This window comes from Vigna unguiculata, chromosome 3 (assembly GCF_037176805.1).
Source record: "Vigna unguiculata cultivar grain cowpea cultivar isolate G323 ecotype 2 chromosome 3, ASM3717680v1, whole genome shotgun sequence".
NCBI lineage: Eukaryota > Viridiplantae > Streptophyta > Magnoliopsida > Fabales > Fabaceae > Vigna > Vigna unguiculata.
Window position 1 is genome coordinate 6,817,026 of NC_140794.1, and position 20,754 is coordinate 6,837,779.

The 20,754-nt window shown below is 28.8% G+C and overlaps 4 protein-coding genes across 4 annotated transcripts; 3 read left to right on the forward strand and 1 right to left on the reverse strand.

The window, feature by feature from the left end:
* The first annotated feature begins 44 nt into the window (after window positions 1-44).
* LOC114179674 (CAAX amino terminal protease family protein) lies at window positions 45-4,932 on the forward strand. The gene is made up of 7 exons (XM_028066086.2): window positions 45-236; window positions 1,218-1,453; window positions 2,109-2,169; window positions 3,623-3,747; window positions 3,999-4,061; window positions 4,144-4,268; window positions 4,460-4,932. The coding sequence occupies exons 1-7, from the start codon at window positions 143-145 to the stop codon at window positions 4,608-4,610; spliced, it is 855 nt and encodes a 284-aa protein (XP_027921887.2). The 5' UTR covers window positions 45-142; the 3' UTR covers window positions 4,611-4,932.
* Window positions 4,933-5,051: 119 nt separating this feature from the next.
* Window positions 5,052-6,439, forward strand: LOC114179675 (protein NOI4-like). The gene is made up of 3 exons (XM_028066088.2): window positions 5,052-5,290; window positions 5,512-5,697; window positions 5,878-6,439. Exons 1-3 carry the CDS (start codon window positions 5,282-5,284, stop codon window positions 5,908-5,910), a joined length of 228 nt encoding a protein of 75 aa, XP_027921889.2. The 5' UTR covers window positions 5,052-5,281; the 3' UTR covers window positions 5,911-6,439.
* A 2,433-nt stretch (window positions 6,440-8,872) lies between these two features.
* KCR2 (beta-ketoacyl reductase 2) lies at window positions 8,873-10,405 on the forward strand. The gene is made up of 3 exons (XM_028065440.2): window positions 8,873-9,591; window positions 9,733-9,802; window positions 9,930-10,405. The coding sequence occupies exons 1-3, from the start codon at window positions 8,948-8,950 to the stop codon at window positions 10,224-10,226; spliced, it is 1,011 nt and encodes a 336-aa protein (XP_027921241.2). The 5' UTR covers window positions 8,873-8,947; the 3' UTR covers window positions 10,227-10,405.
* Window positions 10,406-15,394: 4,989 nt separating this feature from the next.
* LOC114175224 (uncharacterized) lies at window positions 15,395-17,238 on the reverse strand. The gene has a single exon (XM_028059988.2). The coding sequence runs from the start codon at window positions 17,131-17,133 to the stop codon at window positions 16,360-16,362; it is 774 nt and encodes a 257-aa protein (XP_027915789.1). The 5' UTR covers window positions 17,134-17,238; the 3' UTR covers window positions 15,395-16,359.
* Window positions 17,239-20,754: the final 3,516 nt, after the last annotated feature.

Consider the following 20,754-nt stretch of genomic DNA (forward strand, 5'->3'; position numbering starts at 1 on the left):
TTTTTACATATAATAAATAAGTTTATGTCACTCATACATTTTACTCTAAAATGTTTTCGCATTATTTTTTGTATTAATAAAATGTCAGTTTTGTTTTAGCATCGAAATCCTTGAAGAAAAAGCTGGTCTTCTCACGCTGTATATGGCTACGCTTTCGCTCACTCTTCTTAACTGTGCGAGCACCGTCGAGAATCCCCACACCACATTTTCTTCATCGTTCACCACTCTCTCTCGCAGTAAGTCAAACTTCCTCAACCTTTTCTCTACTTATTTCATTGAATTTCTGTTTCTTTCTTTGTTTCATTGATTTGTTTCTGTTAACCCAAATTTGTCAATGGAAGAGATGAAGAGAAAGCCCAATAATTTTGTTTGAAAGTTTGGTAAATTCATTATTAAGTTTAATTTGGACTGCAATTAGTTACCTAGAAGGAACTAACCTAACCATGATTAGGCTCACGCGTTGAATTCCACCTTTCGGCATCACATTGAAAAAAGGGCAAAAACATTTCGTGTGAAACTTTTTTTTCTGTGGAAGTTTCAGCAGCTTCAGAAAACTTGCAACTATGTTTTGTTAGACGAGGGTGAAGATAATAAAACTAGGAGAGAAAATTAAGAAAATAACATAAACTTTTTATGTAAAATCAAATTAATTTATATATAAGATAAAAATAAGAATTCAGAAAATTTATACAAGATACCTTATACAAACAGACTTATGCATAAATTAATTTAGCTTAGAGAGAAATTTTCTTATTTTTCCTTTCTAAAGATGTTTATGATTGATTAGCTTGTCCAAGCAGGTTTGCAATATAGAACCATTCACGTGTATTTATCTAGTGGCTTGGCTTTTTGAAGGAGTTGGTTTATGACGTGCTTTTTGAGATAGTTAGACTTAGAGATGAAATATGGATCCGTTGACGTGCCTTTGTTACTAAATAATGTAGAGTTCGATCATCCTTAGAGATGAAATATGGATCCTTGTGCATCATTACAAATGCTATTTAGTTTGAATAGTTTTTATATGATTTTTCACGAAATGAATGTTAACTAATAAGAATGGAGGGTTTGGGTACTATGTATGAAGTATTAGGTTCGATCTTCATTCCTGCCATTTTGCACACAAAAAAATTATAAGAACATCATGAGCCGTCACCTAATTGCAGAAACTTTTGCGATGATTGTTTCTTTAGAGTTTTTGTTTTTCTTCGCTTATGTAGGGAGTAGATATAGCACATGCTCTTTTGCCAAGAAATCATTGAGGAAATCCATAAGAGATGAACCAGAGGCATCCGGAGATATCTTAGATGATAAATTTGTTCAAAATGACAACTTGGACACTTCTCTCAATCCAGCTGCCAAGAATTCTAACCCTTTTCCTTCAAGGAGTGCCGTGCTTCAAGCTTGCATAATAACTTCTGGTCTTATAGCTGCTTTGGGATTAGTGATTCGGCAGGTTCTCTTCCTTTTATGCTTTGCTATATCAGTTCCCCCTTTGCTTTATTTGCATGTTTCCTACTTTGTTGTCTATGTTAATGATATAAACATGATTTTGTATGAAGCTTAGTATGTTAATTTAGCCATTATGGTAGGTATTTCGGTGTAATCTTTATTTCCTTTTTACACCACATTAGAAATGGATATCAAGTGAGTATTTGTCAAAGTACCACATGGAGTAATGTGAAAAAAAAAAGTAGGAATTTACAATAAGAACAAAGAGTTGAGTTGAGAGTTGTATTTGCAACTTATAAGTCTTTTGTTTGTATGTGGGACTTGGGTGGTTGAGTGTAGGATTGCAATTTTTGTCACAAAAATTGTATGAAAAGATTTGCAGGCCAAAAAATTTTTCAAAAAAATTTACGTTTTTGTTCAAAAAAGTTGTATGAGATGGTGAGTATTCAAGTTAAATTATTATGGGTTTTATTTATACTCTTATTTGTAACAGAAATTAACCTAAGATTGAAAGTTCTAATCAACTTTTTTTTTTTTTTCATTTAGAAAGAAACTTAAAGCTTATCACACTTTGACTTCACATTGTTAGATGTATAAATTCGCATAACACAGGATATCGTGTTCATTTTGTACTTCATTTTTGTTTTTGCAACTTGCAGCTGTCTCATGTCGCATCTGTGGAAGGATTGCCAGTCTTGGACTGCTCTACAGAAGTATCATGTACTATTACACTCTTTTATTTCTTACTATTAGTTGTGGTTCAAAATTACACGGATTCTTTTCCACTAAATGGGTCATAAAATGATATTGTATATCAATAACTATTTTTGAACTCTTAATTGCTTAAAATAAATGTTCTCATTAGAGAGTTTGTGTAATACTTGAATGCATATAATAATTCTGGATTGACATTTTGGGTAGAAACTAATGAACCAAAGGGTAGATAAATTTGGAATTTTTTTAAGAATAAGACATGAAGCTCTTTGGTGATATTTATTGTGAAGTTTTCAGAAATACTGACATGACATTCAAATTTTCAGATATTCTATTCTTCTAGGGGAACTCTAACCAGAGATAAAATATATTGTAAAACTTTTATCTCATGTAATCTAATAGAGATATATATAACAATTGTTCATAAAAAATGTAATATTAATAAGCTTAATTATGTTTTTAGTCTCTAAAATTTGGTATGTAATAAATATTTCCTTTAAATTTTAAAACATGTTCTAATTTTTAAACATTAAATTTTTAAGGACTAAAATGATTTTTTCAAAACTTTTTTAGTTTCTAAATAGTTGATTTGTGGATTAAATATTAACTTTTCAAATTTGAGAGAGTAAAATACTTTTTTTACAATTTAGAAACTAAAACTGAATTCACCTCAAATTTCTAGAATTAAAAATATAATTAAATCTATTAATAACATATCAAAATATTTCTTTTGTATGTTAAGAAAAATATTTATAATATGCATTAAGCATCTGTTTTCAAATAACTATTTTTCTTAACAAAAATAATATAACAAGTAATATTTTGGTATATACATAATTATGATAATAAAATAGAATGACTGTGTCTCTCTTAAAAATTCAAAAGTTGTCAATACTTATCTTAATATTCATAATAAGTTTGTCCTAGTAGTAATATTAATAAATAAACATTATTTCTTAAATCAATGGTAATCAACTTAGTATAAGTGGAAAACTTCAATCATTTGTATGTTTAAAAATTAATGAATTATAATAAAAAAAAATATCTAATTTAAAAATAATAGTGAAGGATTTCATGTAAAAATAGAAAAAAAAAACTATTGATAAATTAATAACCACATAAAAATAAATTATATATTTAAAAAGAGAAAAATCATTACGTTCAAAAGCAAAAAACATTATACCTAAATATCGTTGTCTCCAAAATTATACTTTATAAGATAAAAGAAGTAATTTTACTAAATATTAAATGGTTTTCGTAATAAAAGAACTAATTAGAAAAAGTTCAGGGGGAGCCTTGCCCCCGGCTGCCTGACCTACCTCAGTCTCTTCTAATGTGCCATTAACTTTTTTAATTCGTTTAATCATTTTCAATGCGCAAATATAAGTGTGTTTGTTTCTTTGTTAATGTGCAAAGTTATCATTATGAAATATCGTAAGATTTTTTTTTCCACCTGCAGTTGGTTTTGAATTGTGGCACCTTGAGTTGATTACAGGACTTGTAGTGTTAATATCATCATGTCGCTATTTACTATTGAAGACATGGCCAAATTTTGCAGAATCTAGCGAAGCAGCGAATCAACAGGTAACTGAATCGAGCCATGGCTCTGGAAATGTTCTGTAATGTTTTGCTAGCTTAGTTTGTTGTTAGTGGATTGCAATTTAAAACGTGAATATTGTATAGAGGGTCATAGTAAGTTGAGTAACTAGAAATAGTTTCTTCTTGAGATAACTTGTTTGGTAAGTCTCTTGTATTTGTCACTTTTGTGTTTTAGTATGTATTAGATTCGCTGATGCTTTGTCTGAACTCTGGAAATATTTTGTTTTCTGAATCAGGTCCTTAGCTCACTTCAGCCTTTGGATTATATTGTCGTTGCATTCTTGCCTGGTATTAGTGAGGTTAAAAGAGAGCTACTTTTCTTGGTCATTTCATCTTTCTTCATCATTCGACCGATATCACATATTACTACCTAAATTCCAGGAACTCCTTTTCCGAGGAGCAATTCTTCCACTTTTGGGAACGAACTGGAATAGTATTGGGATTGCTGCATTGATCTTTGGTGTTTTGCACCTGGGCAATGGTCGAAAGCATTCCTTTGCCATCTGGTGCATATCTTTCTAATTTTACCCATCTCCCCACTCCCCTGTTTCTTTCTCCCCATTTGTTGAAAATTGTTTTGCGGAATTTGATTCATAGACTATATCCTTCTAGATCTGTTTCCATAAATCACAATATTTTTCCATTATTGTCTGTTAGTTCTGAATGAATTACAATAAGATTGTTGTCTGTGTTTTAGGGCAACTTTTGTTGGTCTTGCATATGGATATGCTACAATTTTATCTTCTAGTGTGGCGGTTCCCATGGCTTCTCATGCAGTGAACAATCTGATTGGAGGGATTTTATGGCGGTACACGTCAAATACACCAAACCAGAAACTGAATGAATGATTGCCATCTTCATGGCTAAGTCACTGGCTCTCTATAATCTAACCCTCCCTGCCCTGGGTTTGATCTATATGTGAGACTCGTGATTGGGAAATCATGGAGCAACAAGGAAGTTTGCAAATACTAGTAGTAATGGAAGCTCTGCTCTCCTCAATTGTTTAAGGAAAAGTTCATGTTTGTATATTACATACTATTTATAGGTCTCTGTTATAGTCCTCTGAAAACATGTCATGAAATTATTTACCGTAAATAGATAACTGTAAATTGTAATGACAACGAGGTCACTTGGCTTGCTTGTTACCAATTTGACTTTATTTGTCTCCTATTTTTGGAATATGGTCATATTGGCTTGGTTTTTGTTAGCCCTTGAAGGAATGTTCTCCTAAAAATAAAAAGGAAAATAAACAGAAAAAACAAATCACCCGCGTTTTGGACGGGTGTGACACGAAAGGAAGGCAAGACCATCAAGATTGTTGTTTGTGTTTTAGGTCTTGTCTTTCTATTCCTTATCCCTTTATAAATGCTGCACCTACCTGCCTGTTTTTCAAACCATTCTAATTCTTCCCAATTTCTTCCCTGTCTCTCTCTTTTTTTTTTCTTTTTCTTCTTCTTGTTGTCTGTTCCTTTTCCCCAGAAATTGGGTGACCACTGTACGTACCAAAGCTTCAATCTTGATGGCTTCGGTAAGATCCTCCCACCATGTTAATGCCATTCATCTCTAGCCCATGTTTTAAAAGATGTGAAACTGTGTTGTAGTTGTTATTATTGTTACTGTTATTATATAAAACAAAGCCGAAACGAGGTTTACTTTTGTACCAGGTTTCCAGCAAAATAACTATGTTTTTCATCTTCAGTGAATAATTAATCTATGTTTTGTCTCAAGCATTTATCTCTTCATGTACAGTATGAACAAGAAGGAAGGCCACTACCCAAGTTCGGGGAATGGGATGTTAATGATCCTGCCTCAGCTGAAGGATTCACTGTTATATTCAACAAGGCCAGAGATGATAAAAAAACTGGAGCAGGGTCCGTACGTGTTCAATCCCAGCGAAGAAATAATTCGCGCAAGGATGAGGATAAAACCGCCAAGGTACGTATGAATAACACAAGAGTTATGTTATTTAGTGCCAGAAACATCATGACTATAAACTGAAGAGTTTTGCATATTGCTTATTTGAAAGCTTAAAACAGATGAAATAACCATGGGAACGAGTTTTTTGTGGTTGTTTCTTTTTAGCTAATACTATACATAAATATATAAATGGTTTAGGCTCAGAAGAAGTGGTTTTGCTTTAAACCCTAAACAAGGATAAGAATGTGTTTGTCGCTGCTTGGGACGTATGTTGATTCTCTTCAGTTTTCTTCTGAGGCCTCATCTGTCTCCAGACCACGGATTAGAGATAAAAGGAAAAGAAAAGGCATAGTTGCAGTCTGCTCACTGTTGTAGCTTCTAGTTGTTCACATGTTTCCCCTTTGTACGCACCGGCACAAAGAAATATATGTAAATAGAAGGATAAAAAAACTACCTTTTGCAATCACAAATTAAGCAGACATTGTCTGCTCTTTTTACTTTCATGATGCTGATGTGCTCAACTAGGCAGCTTTTTGTCTTCTTTCTTCATCTTGTGCCATCTTTCAAAGAGGCTTCTTTTTATTTTATTTTATTTTAATTTAACTTTCATATGACTGGAGTTTGTTGAATGAAGACAATGTGATTCTTTACGCCACTAGCAGCATGGTGCTACCACGTTTGACTGAAAGATATGATGACATGTATTGAGTATATTTACTATATAATTATACTAATATATAATACTATACTATTATTGAATGACTTGGTTCAAATGCCCCAATACATGGGCTACTTGTGAGAGAGGTGAAAGTGAAGCATAGTTTTTATCTGTTCAACTTATATCTTCTTCTTGTTCATCTCAGAAGGAAAATTAATCAAGAGGCCTGTAAAAAAATTTAGCTACCATTAAAATCTTTAAGCAACTAGGAGTATGTAGGGTAATATAAAAAAGAAACATTATTCAAAAATTAAAGGTAAGAGAAATATCAAAGGAAGAAAGTACATGATAGTAACAGAAAGTAATAAAATGTCAATTAAATAAAAGTAGTAAAAAAAAAGTGGAAAAATATCAAGGAAATTATATTGTTGATATAAAGAAAGTGGTCGAAAGTAAAATAAATAAATAGTGTATCGATGTAAATAGTTGAGATTATCATAATAATTCATTCATCCGTAAACGTCTTACGATCCTATGATTTAAGATTTAAATGGATATTAAGTTTCAGTATAGAATATATGTATATAGAATAGAATACAAATATTCTAACTACAGGAAAATTATAGCAACTTCTAATCTTTTGATCTTTAAATTTTAATGTCCGTGGCGTTCAAATTTTCATTTTTCAAAAACTCTGATATCTAAAATTTTTCAATGAAGATCAAAATAATTTGGGATTACAACTAGATAAAAAAGAGAGTAAAAGTCGTTAAATTAATTGGGCACAAAATAATGTTCTCTCGTGCCAAGAATTGTGAATACATGTTATTTTGATCTTTAATAGATTTGAAGTTGGGTTAATGATGACAAATTTTGATAAATTTAATTCTTTTTATACTAATTTGGTCCTCTTTAAGCATCTTATCATTTTCACAAATAACTTATTTTATGTTCTTAGTTATTTTAATCTTATTTTAGTTTTTTTTTTTGAAGAAAACATATTACATAACTTATAAATTACTCTCTATCCTTATTTGTAACTTTTTTTTCAGAAGACTATTTATCCTCTTTGTGATACTTTTTTTTTTTGGAAATTATAGGTTGCATCCTTAATCAATTAATACATTTTTAACCAATAAATGATAAATATTTGAAATAAATGAGATAATCTCTTTCTCTTGTTACTATTATTAGGATAGGTGAAGACGAGCACTACAAGTCACATAACCATTATTCTCTTTCAAAACCTTAATTAATTAATTAATCAATTAGGGATGATTAATTTTTTTTAAAAAAGTAAGGGTATTTTCGAATAATATTAAATATATTGAAAAAATTAATATCAATAGATAATCTAACTAAATTTAAAAGAGTGTGAAATAACTAAAAGTGTTTCAAATAAAGAAAGAGAAGAATAAGTACAAATAATTTAATGATTTTTTTTAACAGAAATACATTATATATGAGTAATTTACAATATTTAATTAAACTATTTAGGATTGGCGTAGAAAAAGAAAACTTCACTAATATTTTTCAATAAATTCCTTTTATTCAATAATAGTTTACATTTTAAATGTTTATATTCCAATCAATGGTTTTATGGGAGAATGTATATGAATTGTCATTAACCACATCCTTTAAAGTACATGAGACTATTGCTTAAAATACAAATCATAATCCACTTAAAATATAGATCGACTTAATAAAAATTTATTAAATTTGTCGTGAAAATTTGAAGGGTGGGTGGGTGAACGAGTTGATTTTACGAGTCTACCCCGTGTGATGAAAGACCCGTGCCCAATCACGAGGTCAAAACAGAAATTTAGTTAAAGCAACAAAAAAAAAAGTGCATATTTGTCTGAAGAAAATGATTGGAAGTGGTTAAACCTAAACATTCTTAATCGAAAACAACTCAGAAACAAAACTGTTGGTTGTGCTGTGGGTCTACAACTGTACGACTCGTGTCACTCTTTTCATTAATCAGTTCATGCAAAAACGGATTGAACCAAGGACGTGTCGTACTGCCACAACACACATGTCACACACACTCATCAACCACTTCTATCATTCACCTAGGATCTATTACTCCGCATACTTAAATCCACGACCTCTTTTCTTCTTCTTTTTTCAACTTTACTTTATAACACATACCCAACAGTATATTATTCAAATTTCCAACCTTTTCCATTAATCAAACATACCTTAATCATATGTGCTTTATTATCATGTAATCACCAATTTAGTGTTACTTTTACTTTTTTATTTTCATTTTTATTGAAACTAAAATCAATATTTTTGAAAGTAAAAAACCAAATAAGACATAAGTTGTTTCCACATGAATCATTTCCAATTTTACATCGAACAAGAGCGACAAAAACATATTTTTTTCCTTTTATTTATAACGTTGCAACGTGACGTAATAGTTTTTGTATGAATAGAAGGTGGGTGAAATATGTGGAGTGGTTTGTTAGGTGGAGGAATTGTTATTGGTTTCACATACATACATTAATTGAATCCTCAACCTCCGTGCATGTGACTAGGATGTAGCAACTGCACAATATTTAAGGGAACTGTGTTGAGCAAATGTAGGAAAACTCCATAAGCAAGAAAATGGTTATAGCAGCAGCAGCAGCATGTAACAGAGTTGATAAGTGTGTCCTCATAATCTCAGGCCTCGGTTTCATCGTCACGCTCCACCTCCTTCTCTCCCTCTCCGCATGGATCTTCCGAACCTTCTTCCGATCCGAGAAGAACCTAATCCGAACCTACGGTTCCTGGGCTCTGGTCACCGGAGCCACCGACGGCATCGGAAAGGCCTTCGCCTGCCAGCTGGCACAGCGGGGGCTCAACCTCATCCTCGTCAGCAGAACCTCGCAGAAGCTGGAAGCTGTTGCGCGTGAAATCCAGGCGAAGAGTCCGACCGCGCGCGTGAAGTTGGTGGCGATGGACTTCGCGTGCGGGGATCTGTCGGAGGGGCTGCGGCGCGCGGAGGAAGCGAGTGAGGGGTTGGATGTTGGCGTGTTGGTGAACAACGTGGGAGTGACGTATCCGAACGCGATGTTTTTCGACGAAGTGGAGGAGAGTGTGTGGAGGAAGATTGTTAGAGTGAACGTTGAAGGAACAACGAAAGTAACGAAATGTGTTCTGCGTGGGATGTTGGAAAGAAGAAAGGGTGCGATCGTTAACATCGGTTCTGGCGCTGCAGTGGTCCTTCCTTCTCATCCTCTCTTCACGGTCTATGCTGCCACCAAGGCGTAAGCTTTCTCTCTAAAACTAATTCTCATTTTAACCATTAAACTAAAATTATTTTTATATTATCATTTAATTATTTTTTTAAAGATAGTTGGTTGAAAGTATAAATGTAAAGTATAACTAAGAGATTGTAAAGCATGCAGTTACGTGGACCAATTTTCAAGATCTCTATACGTGGAGTATGGACAATATGGGATACATGTGCAATGTCAGGTACGAAGTTATTGCAATGTTTGCAGCTTGTTAGGTAACTCTGTTTGTGGTTGTAGGGTAAACTTAGTACAGTAGTGATGATGAATGCGAAGGTTGTTGTTAAGAATATTAATTTTGATGAGTGAAGGTACCACTGTACGTGGCAACGAAGATGGTATCAAGGGTGGCTTGTATTGAGAGAGATTCACTGTTCATACCAACGGCTGAGGCTTATGCAAGAGCTGCAATCGGTGAAATTGGGTATAAACCAAAGTGTATACCTTATTGGGCTCACTCGGTTCAGGGCTTCTTCGCACACTTCATCCCTCATCCTCTGCTTGATGCTTGGCGATTCTCCGTCGGTATTCGCCGCCGGAATAACCAAAAAACTGTCACGTCGGATGTTAAATCTACTTTCTCCGGCCACGTGAAGGCTATAAAATAAATTTCAAAGTGATATTCCGGCACCATAATTGAACCTACGAAAAGCAAGTCTACACATCTATGTTTTCAACCATATGTGGTGGATCATAAAGAATTCAAAACTAACCTTTAGTTTTGTAATTATGTTACTTTCAATACTGTCTAGTCGGAATGAACTTATTATCCACCTGTTAAACCCAATTCATTTTTTATATTTATCTAACTAAATCGGCTAAAAACAAACAATTATAGAGAAGTTTTTATTTAGGATCGGAGGCCAAAAAAATTAATGAATCAATTTTAGTCTATTAAATATTCATCGAAAAAATTGATTCGTTTAATAAAAATCCAATTCAATATACCCATTAATATTTTTTACTACATGATATCCCATCCATCCATAAAGAGTTAATTTTTTAAAAATAATAAGTCAAGTTTTAAAAGTAACTTTTAAACAAATATTAGAAGTACTTTTTTCAGCAACATAAATTGAATGTTATCTATATTAATGGTGGTGATAATAATGATCTTAGGTAATAATGTAGAAATGTAAGGAGAAGTATTTGTGCCTTACGGTTAGGATCTAAAAAAAATCTGCTCATGCGGGTATGTAAGGATAAAATTCAGAACGGGTACTGTATATTGAAAATAAATATTTACAGAGATTACGGATATAAGTATTTTTTTATATTTGTATGTTAATAGGATTAGTATGGGTATTATAGTATCTGTAAATATTTATACCCGCTATAATCTAATTTAAATTAAAAATAATAATTAAAATATTAACACATTAATTTTGAATGAGTTATTTTTTATCAACGGGTTTTAAAAATCTTCATTTATTTGTAAACTATCATTGAATACTATTTAAATGAGTTATTTACACTTTGTTTGAAAGTTATAAATATTATGCATTGTATTTTTATTTGAATTTATAGTTGAAATTTATTATTAAATATTAAAATATTTTCTTTGTAAATATATGTGAGTACCCATGAATATTTATGAATTAAAAAAAATACGAATACCCGTATAACGGATATCCGTACGAATATGAGTACGAGACGAATACTTATCTAAGGGATACAATATAAGGAGCTATTACACCTACTTTACTCGCCCTAATGACATCCCTACTTACAATAATATATTTTATATTGAATACAAAACCTTCACATTTATTAACAACTACCACCAATAGACAAGTAAAAACAAACTTAAAACTTAATTAACTTGAATTTTGACAAACATGAAGGCATTACTAACTATTGTGTACAAAATTAAATTAATAAATTTGTCTTGATTTTTTTATTTTATTTCATAATGAATGACTTTATGCATTTTTAAATTAAATGAATGATGAATTTTAAATTAAATGAATGATGAATAAATAAAAGGTTAAATATATTTATATTCTCTAGACTCGGATGTAAAATTAAAATTTGTTATTGTGTCAAGCTTTAATTATTTTGGTTCAAAAAATTAAAAAAATACATAAATATAGTTATTTTAACCCAATAAAATTATTTTTTAGAACTTGTCAAATGATGTAAACAACTTAAACACCAATTTAAAACATCATTTGACACACATTAAAAAGTTTAAATTAATCGAGTTAGAAATATTATATATCTATTCATAAACTGCATCAAAATTTAGGACATAAAATTCCCATTAAAATTTAAAAATAAACAATATTTTTAACCCATGAATAAACATTATTTTGTCATTTGTTTGCAGCTCATGCATATTATTCCGAATTTCTCATTCTAGAAAGCCACTAACTTTAGCCTTTGTTTGTACCGCTTGATTTGTTGTTAAAATTGATGAATTTGTAATGGATTTGAAAGGAAATGTTATGTTTGATCTAATTTGTGTCCATTTGGGTGATAAAATGGTGGTCCCAAAGTTCACAAAGATGGCAAAAAACAAGGGGAAAACCATATTGGTTGTGCAAAAGTAATGTTGATAGGTAAAAGTGACCACATATTTATTCAACATCTTAAAGGGTTTAGTTGTGTGTATATTATTACAACTATTTTTTTCTAAAAACAATTATTTTAAGGCTTCACTTTAATAATAGTTAATTAATTAATAATTTAATCTTTATATTTACATTTTTGTTTTATGATAGTTTAATTTGATTTTTTATTCAATTGAATTTTTATTTTAAAATAAAATAAAATTAATTGAATTTTTATTTTTGTCAAAAAGATTTAGTGTGATATCTTTTTTTAAATTGAATTTAATAATATTTAAAAGTGTCACGTCTTAAATCTAAATTTATCACAAATCAAAATTTAAATATTTTAAATTGTATCATGAGTCAAATTAAAAAATAATATAAATTTCAACATATAACAATCAATTTAATAAAATAGAAGAGATCATGTTAATTTTTTTTATAAAAATAAAAACTCAATTAGTAAATATAAAATTAAAAACAAATTATAAGTAAATATATAAAAAGCAAATTAATAATTAAATCTAATAGTAAATTATTATACTTAAATAACTAGTGAATAAAAAATTTATTTAAAACTTAAATTAATTACATAAAATAGATTAATAGCAAAATATCATAACCCTGTATTTTATTATTTTATTTGGTCACAGATTTTCACTGATGCAAGAAGAAAAAGGATTATTTCACGTCACATGACATCAGCACGAGTCATAAAAAGTACATAAATATTAAATATTGTTATATAATATAATATTTTCCTGTTTTATTTTTAATGTTGTACTCAACTTTTGGTATCAATAATATATATTTTGTTTCGTATCTTATATTTTAGTTATTTCTAAAAGTCCAATCGTTGATGTGAACTGAATTGACTTGCGTAATAAAAATATAGGAATAATAAATGAGGAACAATAAAAGGTCAAGAAGTACATTACGGGGAGACAGCTTGAAAAAAAAAATAATAATAATAAGACTTAACTTTCGCATCAACTCTACCACGTGGATCACTCTTCACAGGAAAATGTCCGATAAATAAAGAAACGATCCATGATCCACTGTACAAGAATACGATCAGGGATAGTAAAAACATTTGCGTCCGTAGATATTTAAATATAAAATTTGCTATGGATAGTTAGTAGCCGTGGATAGCGGGTATTCTGATATCTGTTTATAAATAGATTAGATATGATATCATACTATTTGTATTCACGAGTACCGGTTGACTATAAAACATTAAAAGTAAAATTTAATTTATATTTTATTAAGTTAAATTTAATTAAAATTATATTTTATTAGATTAAATTTAATTACAATTAAAATTAAAATTTAATTTAATTATACTTTATTTTATTTTTATAATTTTATATTAAAAAGTTATAAAATATATATATTTTTTAAATATTTGCAGGTATACGAGTATCCACGGGTACCCGCAGATTTTAAAAAATTTTAAAAAAATTCGCAGGTATTTTTAAGCGGGTACTCAACAGGTAAATGGACAGGTAATAGGGAGATTTTTTTTTACAGGTCGGGTTACGTCCGTGCAGTAAATACAATTAAGGATGATAATGACTCGAAGTAGACCGTTATATACAATTCAATCCATAACAAAAAAATTAACTCATTACTCGTTTGTTTATTTATTCATTAGATATTTGTTTAAAAATATTCACAAACTTTTTAAAACTAGCATGTACATGTAGATATCTATGAATGTTTAAAAAATTATTTTATAAATTTTAAAACAAAATTACAAAAAAGCATATATTAAATAAAATAAAAATTAAATTTTAATTTTAATTAAATTTAAATAATTAAAACATAAAATAAAATTTAATTTTAATTTTTTACGAGTAACGAATATCTATGGGTACAAATTCACTCATTTATAAATATGAAAGACTAAATTGATTTAGAATTTCAAATTCAAATTTTCACTAGGAGTGAAGTTACCAAAATCACATTTAACTCAAAAAAATTTCATACCTGTTGCATACAAAAACTATGTTTCATTTTTTATTTTCCACGTGTCATTCAAATGGAGTGGTGATGTGACACTATTTACCACATAATTTTGATCGTTTACAGCAGTAAAATTCATCATAATTTGTATTATCGTTAGATAATCCATCGATAATTAGAACTTTAATAATTCATTAGTAAATCTCGTCAATAAAATGAATGTCAAAATTTTCATCATTCGTGTTGGATTTTGACTATTTGATAAAATTGGCAATATTTTTTTTTAGTTCATCGATAAAGTAAGCATAAAATTTTCTATCAAATTCAATGAAATATATCATTAAATACAAAGGGGGAGAAAAAGGGGAAGAAATAGAAAAAGAAGTAAGAGAATGAAGAACCAAATTGTTATAATTATCAAAGGATAATTACAAATAAATAGTTATCGATTATAATTGTTGGTAATTATTGACAAATAATTTTTGACGAATATATGATTTTTAGTAGAGATGTCAACAAAATTTATACTCGCAAGTATTTGAAGTTAAAACCTGTAACGAGTAGGAAATGAATATTATAAATGGGTATCCACGGGTAATGGATTCAAGTGTTTTTTATACCCGTATGTTAATCGAGTGAGTATAAGTATCATAGTATGTGTACCGTGGATATCGATATCCGCTATACTTTAATTTAAATTTAAAAAAAAAAAAAAAACTAAAAAGACATGATTAAAATATTAAACCTTAAATTTTGAATAAGTTGTTTTTCAATTGGTTTTAAAATAAAATTTTATTTTCTTTATCAACTGGCATTCAACACTATTTAAATAAATTATTTGAACTTTGTTTACAAATTTATAAATATTGTATAATGTATTTTATTTGAATTTAGAATTAAAATATATTATTAAATATTTTAATTTGTTATAAATATTAACATATATATTTATATATCCATAAATATTAAAAAAATATGAAATATAACGTATGTCCACACATATATACATATAGAACATATACAAAGCGGATATTTACCTTCACTTTTCCGTTAACAAAATGATTTTAGTTACAAAACTGTCCATCTATAATTATATATCTTTTTCTTATATTTCATGTCAAACTTAACATGATATATTTATAAATCTGAACATACAGAACCATGTGTGTTCTGAATCATGCAGTACTATATTGCATTTATAATGAAAAAACAGAAGGCTGGAGACAGTTTGGTATAGAAGAGAAAAAAACGGAAGAAAATTGTCATTGATTAAGGAACTGTATATATTGATAAAAGAGAGCAATAGTTACATATACATAACTGTCGAAACCAGAGAAAAACAGAAACTAACTGCTAAACCCCATATTAAAGATAAATTGTCGAGAATAGTAACATAAAATCTTGTTTTCAGGTAGTTTTTAAGAACATGGCTTTCTCTAAGAATCTCTCTCTACTAACGAGAGATAAATTGTTATCAAACTGAAAAAATATTGAAGCTTTTAGGCCTCATAAAAAAATAGTTTTTTATTGTTGAATTACAGTTCCAATCAATGGAAAGTTATTTCTTGAAATATAGTTAAAATTTTAATTAGTGTAAAAAGCTGGTTAAATGGTTATATATTTGGCTTAAATAGGAAGTATTTTATGTCTCTTTAAATACCATATGAATATGTCCCCTATGTTTTCTTTCATAAACCACTTCATGCTTCATTCAAGTGACTTAAATAAAAGAATATGACATTTCATTTCGTAAAATTATATAATTTGTGATCTACTTTTGTTTTTCTTATTTGTACAACGTTACTAGGCTCACTGCATATATGTTAGCATTAATGAATGACGGCTTCACGTTTTAGATACTTTATTATTATATTAGTTTATTTATAGCATTAATAACTATAATATATTAAAATGATCTTTAATAAAAATAATTATAACTCTTTTTATCTTTATATAATTTAAAACTAATACAAAATAACTGGTTTGAATATGCTTTAAGCTTATGGAAACTATTCTCTCTTCCTATTTTAGTTCCTATAGATATTTTTTTTGTTATTTTTAAAATTTCGACATTTTTTATCAGTATTTTTTTAGTTCTTTTATTAACAACCATAGTTAATTTAATCAAAATTATAAAACATTGTTTTGAAAAACATTAAATATTCCTAAATTAGCTTAATGAAAATAATGCAAAGAAAAAGAGAAATGAAAGAGAGAAAAAGCGTTAAGGTGGAGTGTTCTTACGAAAGGCAACCTCTGTGTCCAAACCAAAACCATTAACGCCACGAACGTGAACCAAAACGGAGCGTTTGAACAGCGCCGCGAGGGGCTCCACGCTGTAGAGGTCGGTAGCGGAGTACTTATCAGCGCGTCGCGACAGCACCACGTGCAACACGCACACGCCGTTGGGCTTCAACGTGCGTTCGATCTCGGCCACGAAGCGTTCCGGGTAGAGCGCGTGGTCGAAGACGTTCGAGAATTCGAAGTCGAACGTGCCGTTTCGAAACGGTTGGTCGTGAAAGTCCCCCTGAACCACCAGGGGAGGGTACGGAACGAGGTCCATTCCCACGGAGTCCGAAACGCCCACGCGCCTTAGTGCCTCGACTTCTTGCCCCACGCGCGCGCCTACGCAAAGCGCCTTGGACCCCTTGTGGAGAAGCTTCTTTCCCTTAAGGTCCTCGAAGAAGCGCGCAAAAACCGGGATCTTGCGGTTCCAGTCGCGCGTGTTCCATATTTTCCGGAGGCGCGGGTTGAGGGTTTTGTTGAGCTGGCGCTGGATGTAGGCGTCGTAGGAAGAGTAACCGGGTCGGATTCTGAGGTTGTTATTGTAGGTGGTGGTTGTGATGGTGGTGATGGTGGCGTGACGGTGGTGTTGGTGCGGCGGAGAGAGGAGGGGGAGGAAGAGGAAGAGGAAGAAGGGGAGGGAGAGGATGAGAGAGAGGAGAAAGTATCTTAGGATTAATGGTTTTGTGAGTGTTATGTTCATTCCCGCATGCATGTCGTGCTATGAACAACAATAACAGAACGTGTTCTTTCTCATGCTTGGGACGAAAGGCTGTGAAAAAAAGCTTAATTTTGAAGAAAGAGAGAGAAAGAAGTTTTAGAGGATAATAGATAAGCCATTTATGCTTTATAGTTGCTAAAGATAAGTTGCATTATCCATTAACGTAATGAGGATTTTAACTTTGTCTCTTGATTTGGGATAGAGCTAAGCTTTGTTATTTATAATAATTTTGGATATTATAAAAGTTTATTTTTTTGTAAAGGATTTAAAGTTATCGTATAAATTTATTTTTATATTATGTTTCATAAACCACTTCATTTGTTCCCTATTTTTATTGATTTTATTCAATTTGATCCCTATTTTCGTTTTATGTTCAATTAGGTCATCATTTTCGTTAAATTATGGTCAATTTGGTCATTTTCACTAACGGTGTTTAAATAGTTAACGTTTTTGAACAGTACATGTCACGTGTCAGCTCCTAGTTTTTTTGATTTTTTTAATATATTTTTTTAATCTTTTTATATTTTAAAAAAAAAAAAAAATTTAATTTTAATAAAAGTGTCCACGTGTCAAGTCACAATTGTGCCACGTGTCAGTTTGTAGTTGTATTATTTATTTTTGTTCAATTTAGTCCTGATATTCATTATTTTTATTCATTTTAGTCTCTATATTCGTTATTTTTGTTTAATTTAGTCCCAAATTTTGTTAAAATAAAACCATTAAATTTTTAAAATTGACAATATTATTAGTTATTTTTAAATTTAATTATAAATTATAATATTTAGTTATTAATTGAATATAATTCTTAAATTCAATTGTTAAATAGAATATAATTATTTAAATATTATTAAAATATAATTATTAAAATTTTAAAAATATATATTAACATTTGTAAAATTCACATTTAAATTTAAAATATATAATATTTTTATTGCATTTTAGATATTAAAATCTAAAATATTCTATATGTAAATGTTAATTTTACAAATATTAGTTTATTTTTCTAAAATATTTTGAATATTTAACATATTTTTATATATCAAATTTAAAAATATTTTAGAATATAAATATTAGAAGAAAAAAAATAATAATCATATTCTTATAATATTTTAAATAATTATATTCTATTTAGCAATTAAATATAAGCATTTATTCAATTTATAATTAAATTTAATATTTTATAATTGAATTTAAAAAATAATAAATTCAAAGGTCAATTTTAGAAAAGATATTAATATAATTTGTATAAAAGATATTAAATTTAGTGTCAATTTGATAGGGACAAAATTGATTAATTTGAACAAAAATTGGGACTAAATTGAACAAAAATAACGAATATAGAGACTAAATTGAACAAAAAAAATAATACTACCACAAACTGACACGTGGACCGTTTTTTTTTAAATTAAAAAAATAAAAAAAAAATTAAAAAAAAAATTAAAAAAACCAGGAGTTGACACATGGCATGTACTGTTAAAAAACGTTAACTATTTAAATACCGTGAGTGAAAATGACCAAATTGACCACAATTTAACAAAAATGAGGACCTAAATGAACATAAAACGAAAATAGGAACCAAATTGAATAAAATCAACAAAAATAGGGACTAGATGTATATTTAAGCCTAAAATAAAGCACTCTTTCTATTCGGATTGTTTCGGTTTGTTATTATATTTTGATAATATAAATATATTTGCGGTAAACTGTGATAATAATGTAAATTCATTTTAAAGAAACACTAGACACTTTATGTCCGTATTTTTTAAATATATGTGATATTATATTAGTAGGTGATGATAATGTAATGTTATTAAGTTAATGTATAAAATAAAATTATATTTATTAAAAATAAAGTTAAATATATCAAAAAATATGAGATAATAACGGTTGATAAATAGAGAAAAAGAGAAGAACAAATATTGACGATTTTATAAAAAAATTGTAAAAGTAATGGTCAATTTAAAAAAAAATATATAAATAATTATATTTTAAAGAGTAAAATTGGTATTTTAAAATGTGAACACAAAAGAAGGAATTTTCTTTATATATTGTTATAGATATTGTGTATGTTTAAGTACAATTCATTTTGTTGTTGGTTTTGAATCCAATCAAACCGTTGAGTTGAGTGGATAGATGGATTGAAATGTTCACTAAAAAAAGTTTTTAAATAATAATTAGTTTTAATCACTAAAATTGTTACTAATGACCAATTTAGATATTAATTTATAAAATAAAAAATTATAATTATTAAATTAATCACTAATTAATTAGAGATTAATTTAGAAACTAATTATTTGGTATCAAAGTTTTCATAGAATATTGAGTGACCAATTTATAAACTAACTCATTTGGTAGTCAAAACTCTAGTAACTAAAATTTAAAGACCAATTATAAATTTGTATTCATAATAGTAATTATTTTGATAACCAATAATTTTTTATTTTGAAAATTGATATTTAAATTGGTCAATATAGTGACTTTCAATTTTTTGTCACTAAAATTAGTTGTTAATGAAAAATTTTCTTGTAATAGTTACATATTTGTTCAAGTTGTCATTTTTCTCGTGAACTATGGTTGTTGTGTTTTTTTCTCAACACAATGAGGATAATGGATAAATGATTCAACTATGTGAAATTAGCTTTCGTACTTTTTATCCTGATGTTGATATTTTTAACTACTTATCTATCTTAATTTATTACCTCTCCAATTAAATTTTGATATTTCTTTTCTAAGATATCAATAATTTAAATTAATATATCTAAAAATTGTCAATAATTACAAAAAGAAAATATGGATTAAATATGTTTTTGATTCCTTAATTTTTAGTAAAAATTAGAATTAGTGTCTCTTCAAAACTTTGATCTAATTTAGTTTCCTAACTTTATAAATGCGTGAATTTAGTCTTTAAATCAAATTTTGTTAAATTTATTTGATGATTCAAACACGTTTCATAATATTATTTTAGTTGTTTACACCATTTGAAACATTTCCGCGCTTCAATGTTAGTTGAAAAACGCATTTGAAATATCAAATAAACTTAACAAAATTTGATTACTAAATTCATACATTTCTAAAGTTAGTAGATTAAATTGGATTAAAGTTTTGAAGATAGACTAATTCTAATTTTCATTTAAACTTAAGGACAAAAAAAATTTAACCCAAAATATATCTATGGAAATTTAAATTATTCTTTATAAATATTAACTTTAATTTATATAATACAAAAAATATTTATTATAAATTTTAATTATGTAAAAATAATCATTCTATGTAATGTACCCGATAATATAATTCCATATTAAATGACAACCGCAAGTGCATTGTGTAATATTTTATGTAATGTTATTGATTCATTAGTTGTTTATGTAACGCCCACCACCACCTTCAACTGTCAGAACCAACACTAGGCAGAAATTGACGTATAGTAGAGGACAATTTGGAAGCCATGAAACTTGAGTTATGTACATTTTGCAGCTACAACCTCTATTTACAATAGACATTTCATAGTTTGGAACTTAATTATGTATTTTGCAGCTTATTTTGTGTAGGACATGTACCTATATGTTGTTTTAACCAAGTTCACTGTCATGTAATTTTGAAGAAGAATGTTCTCTT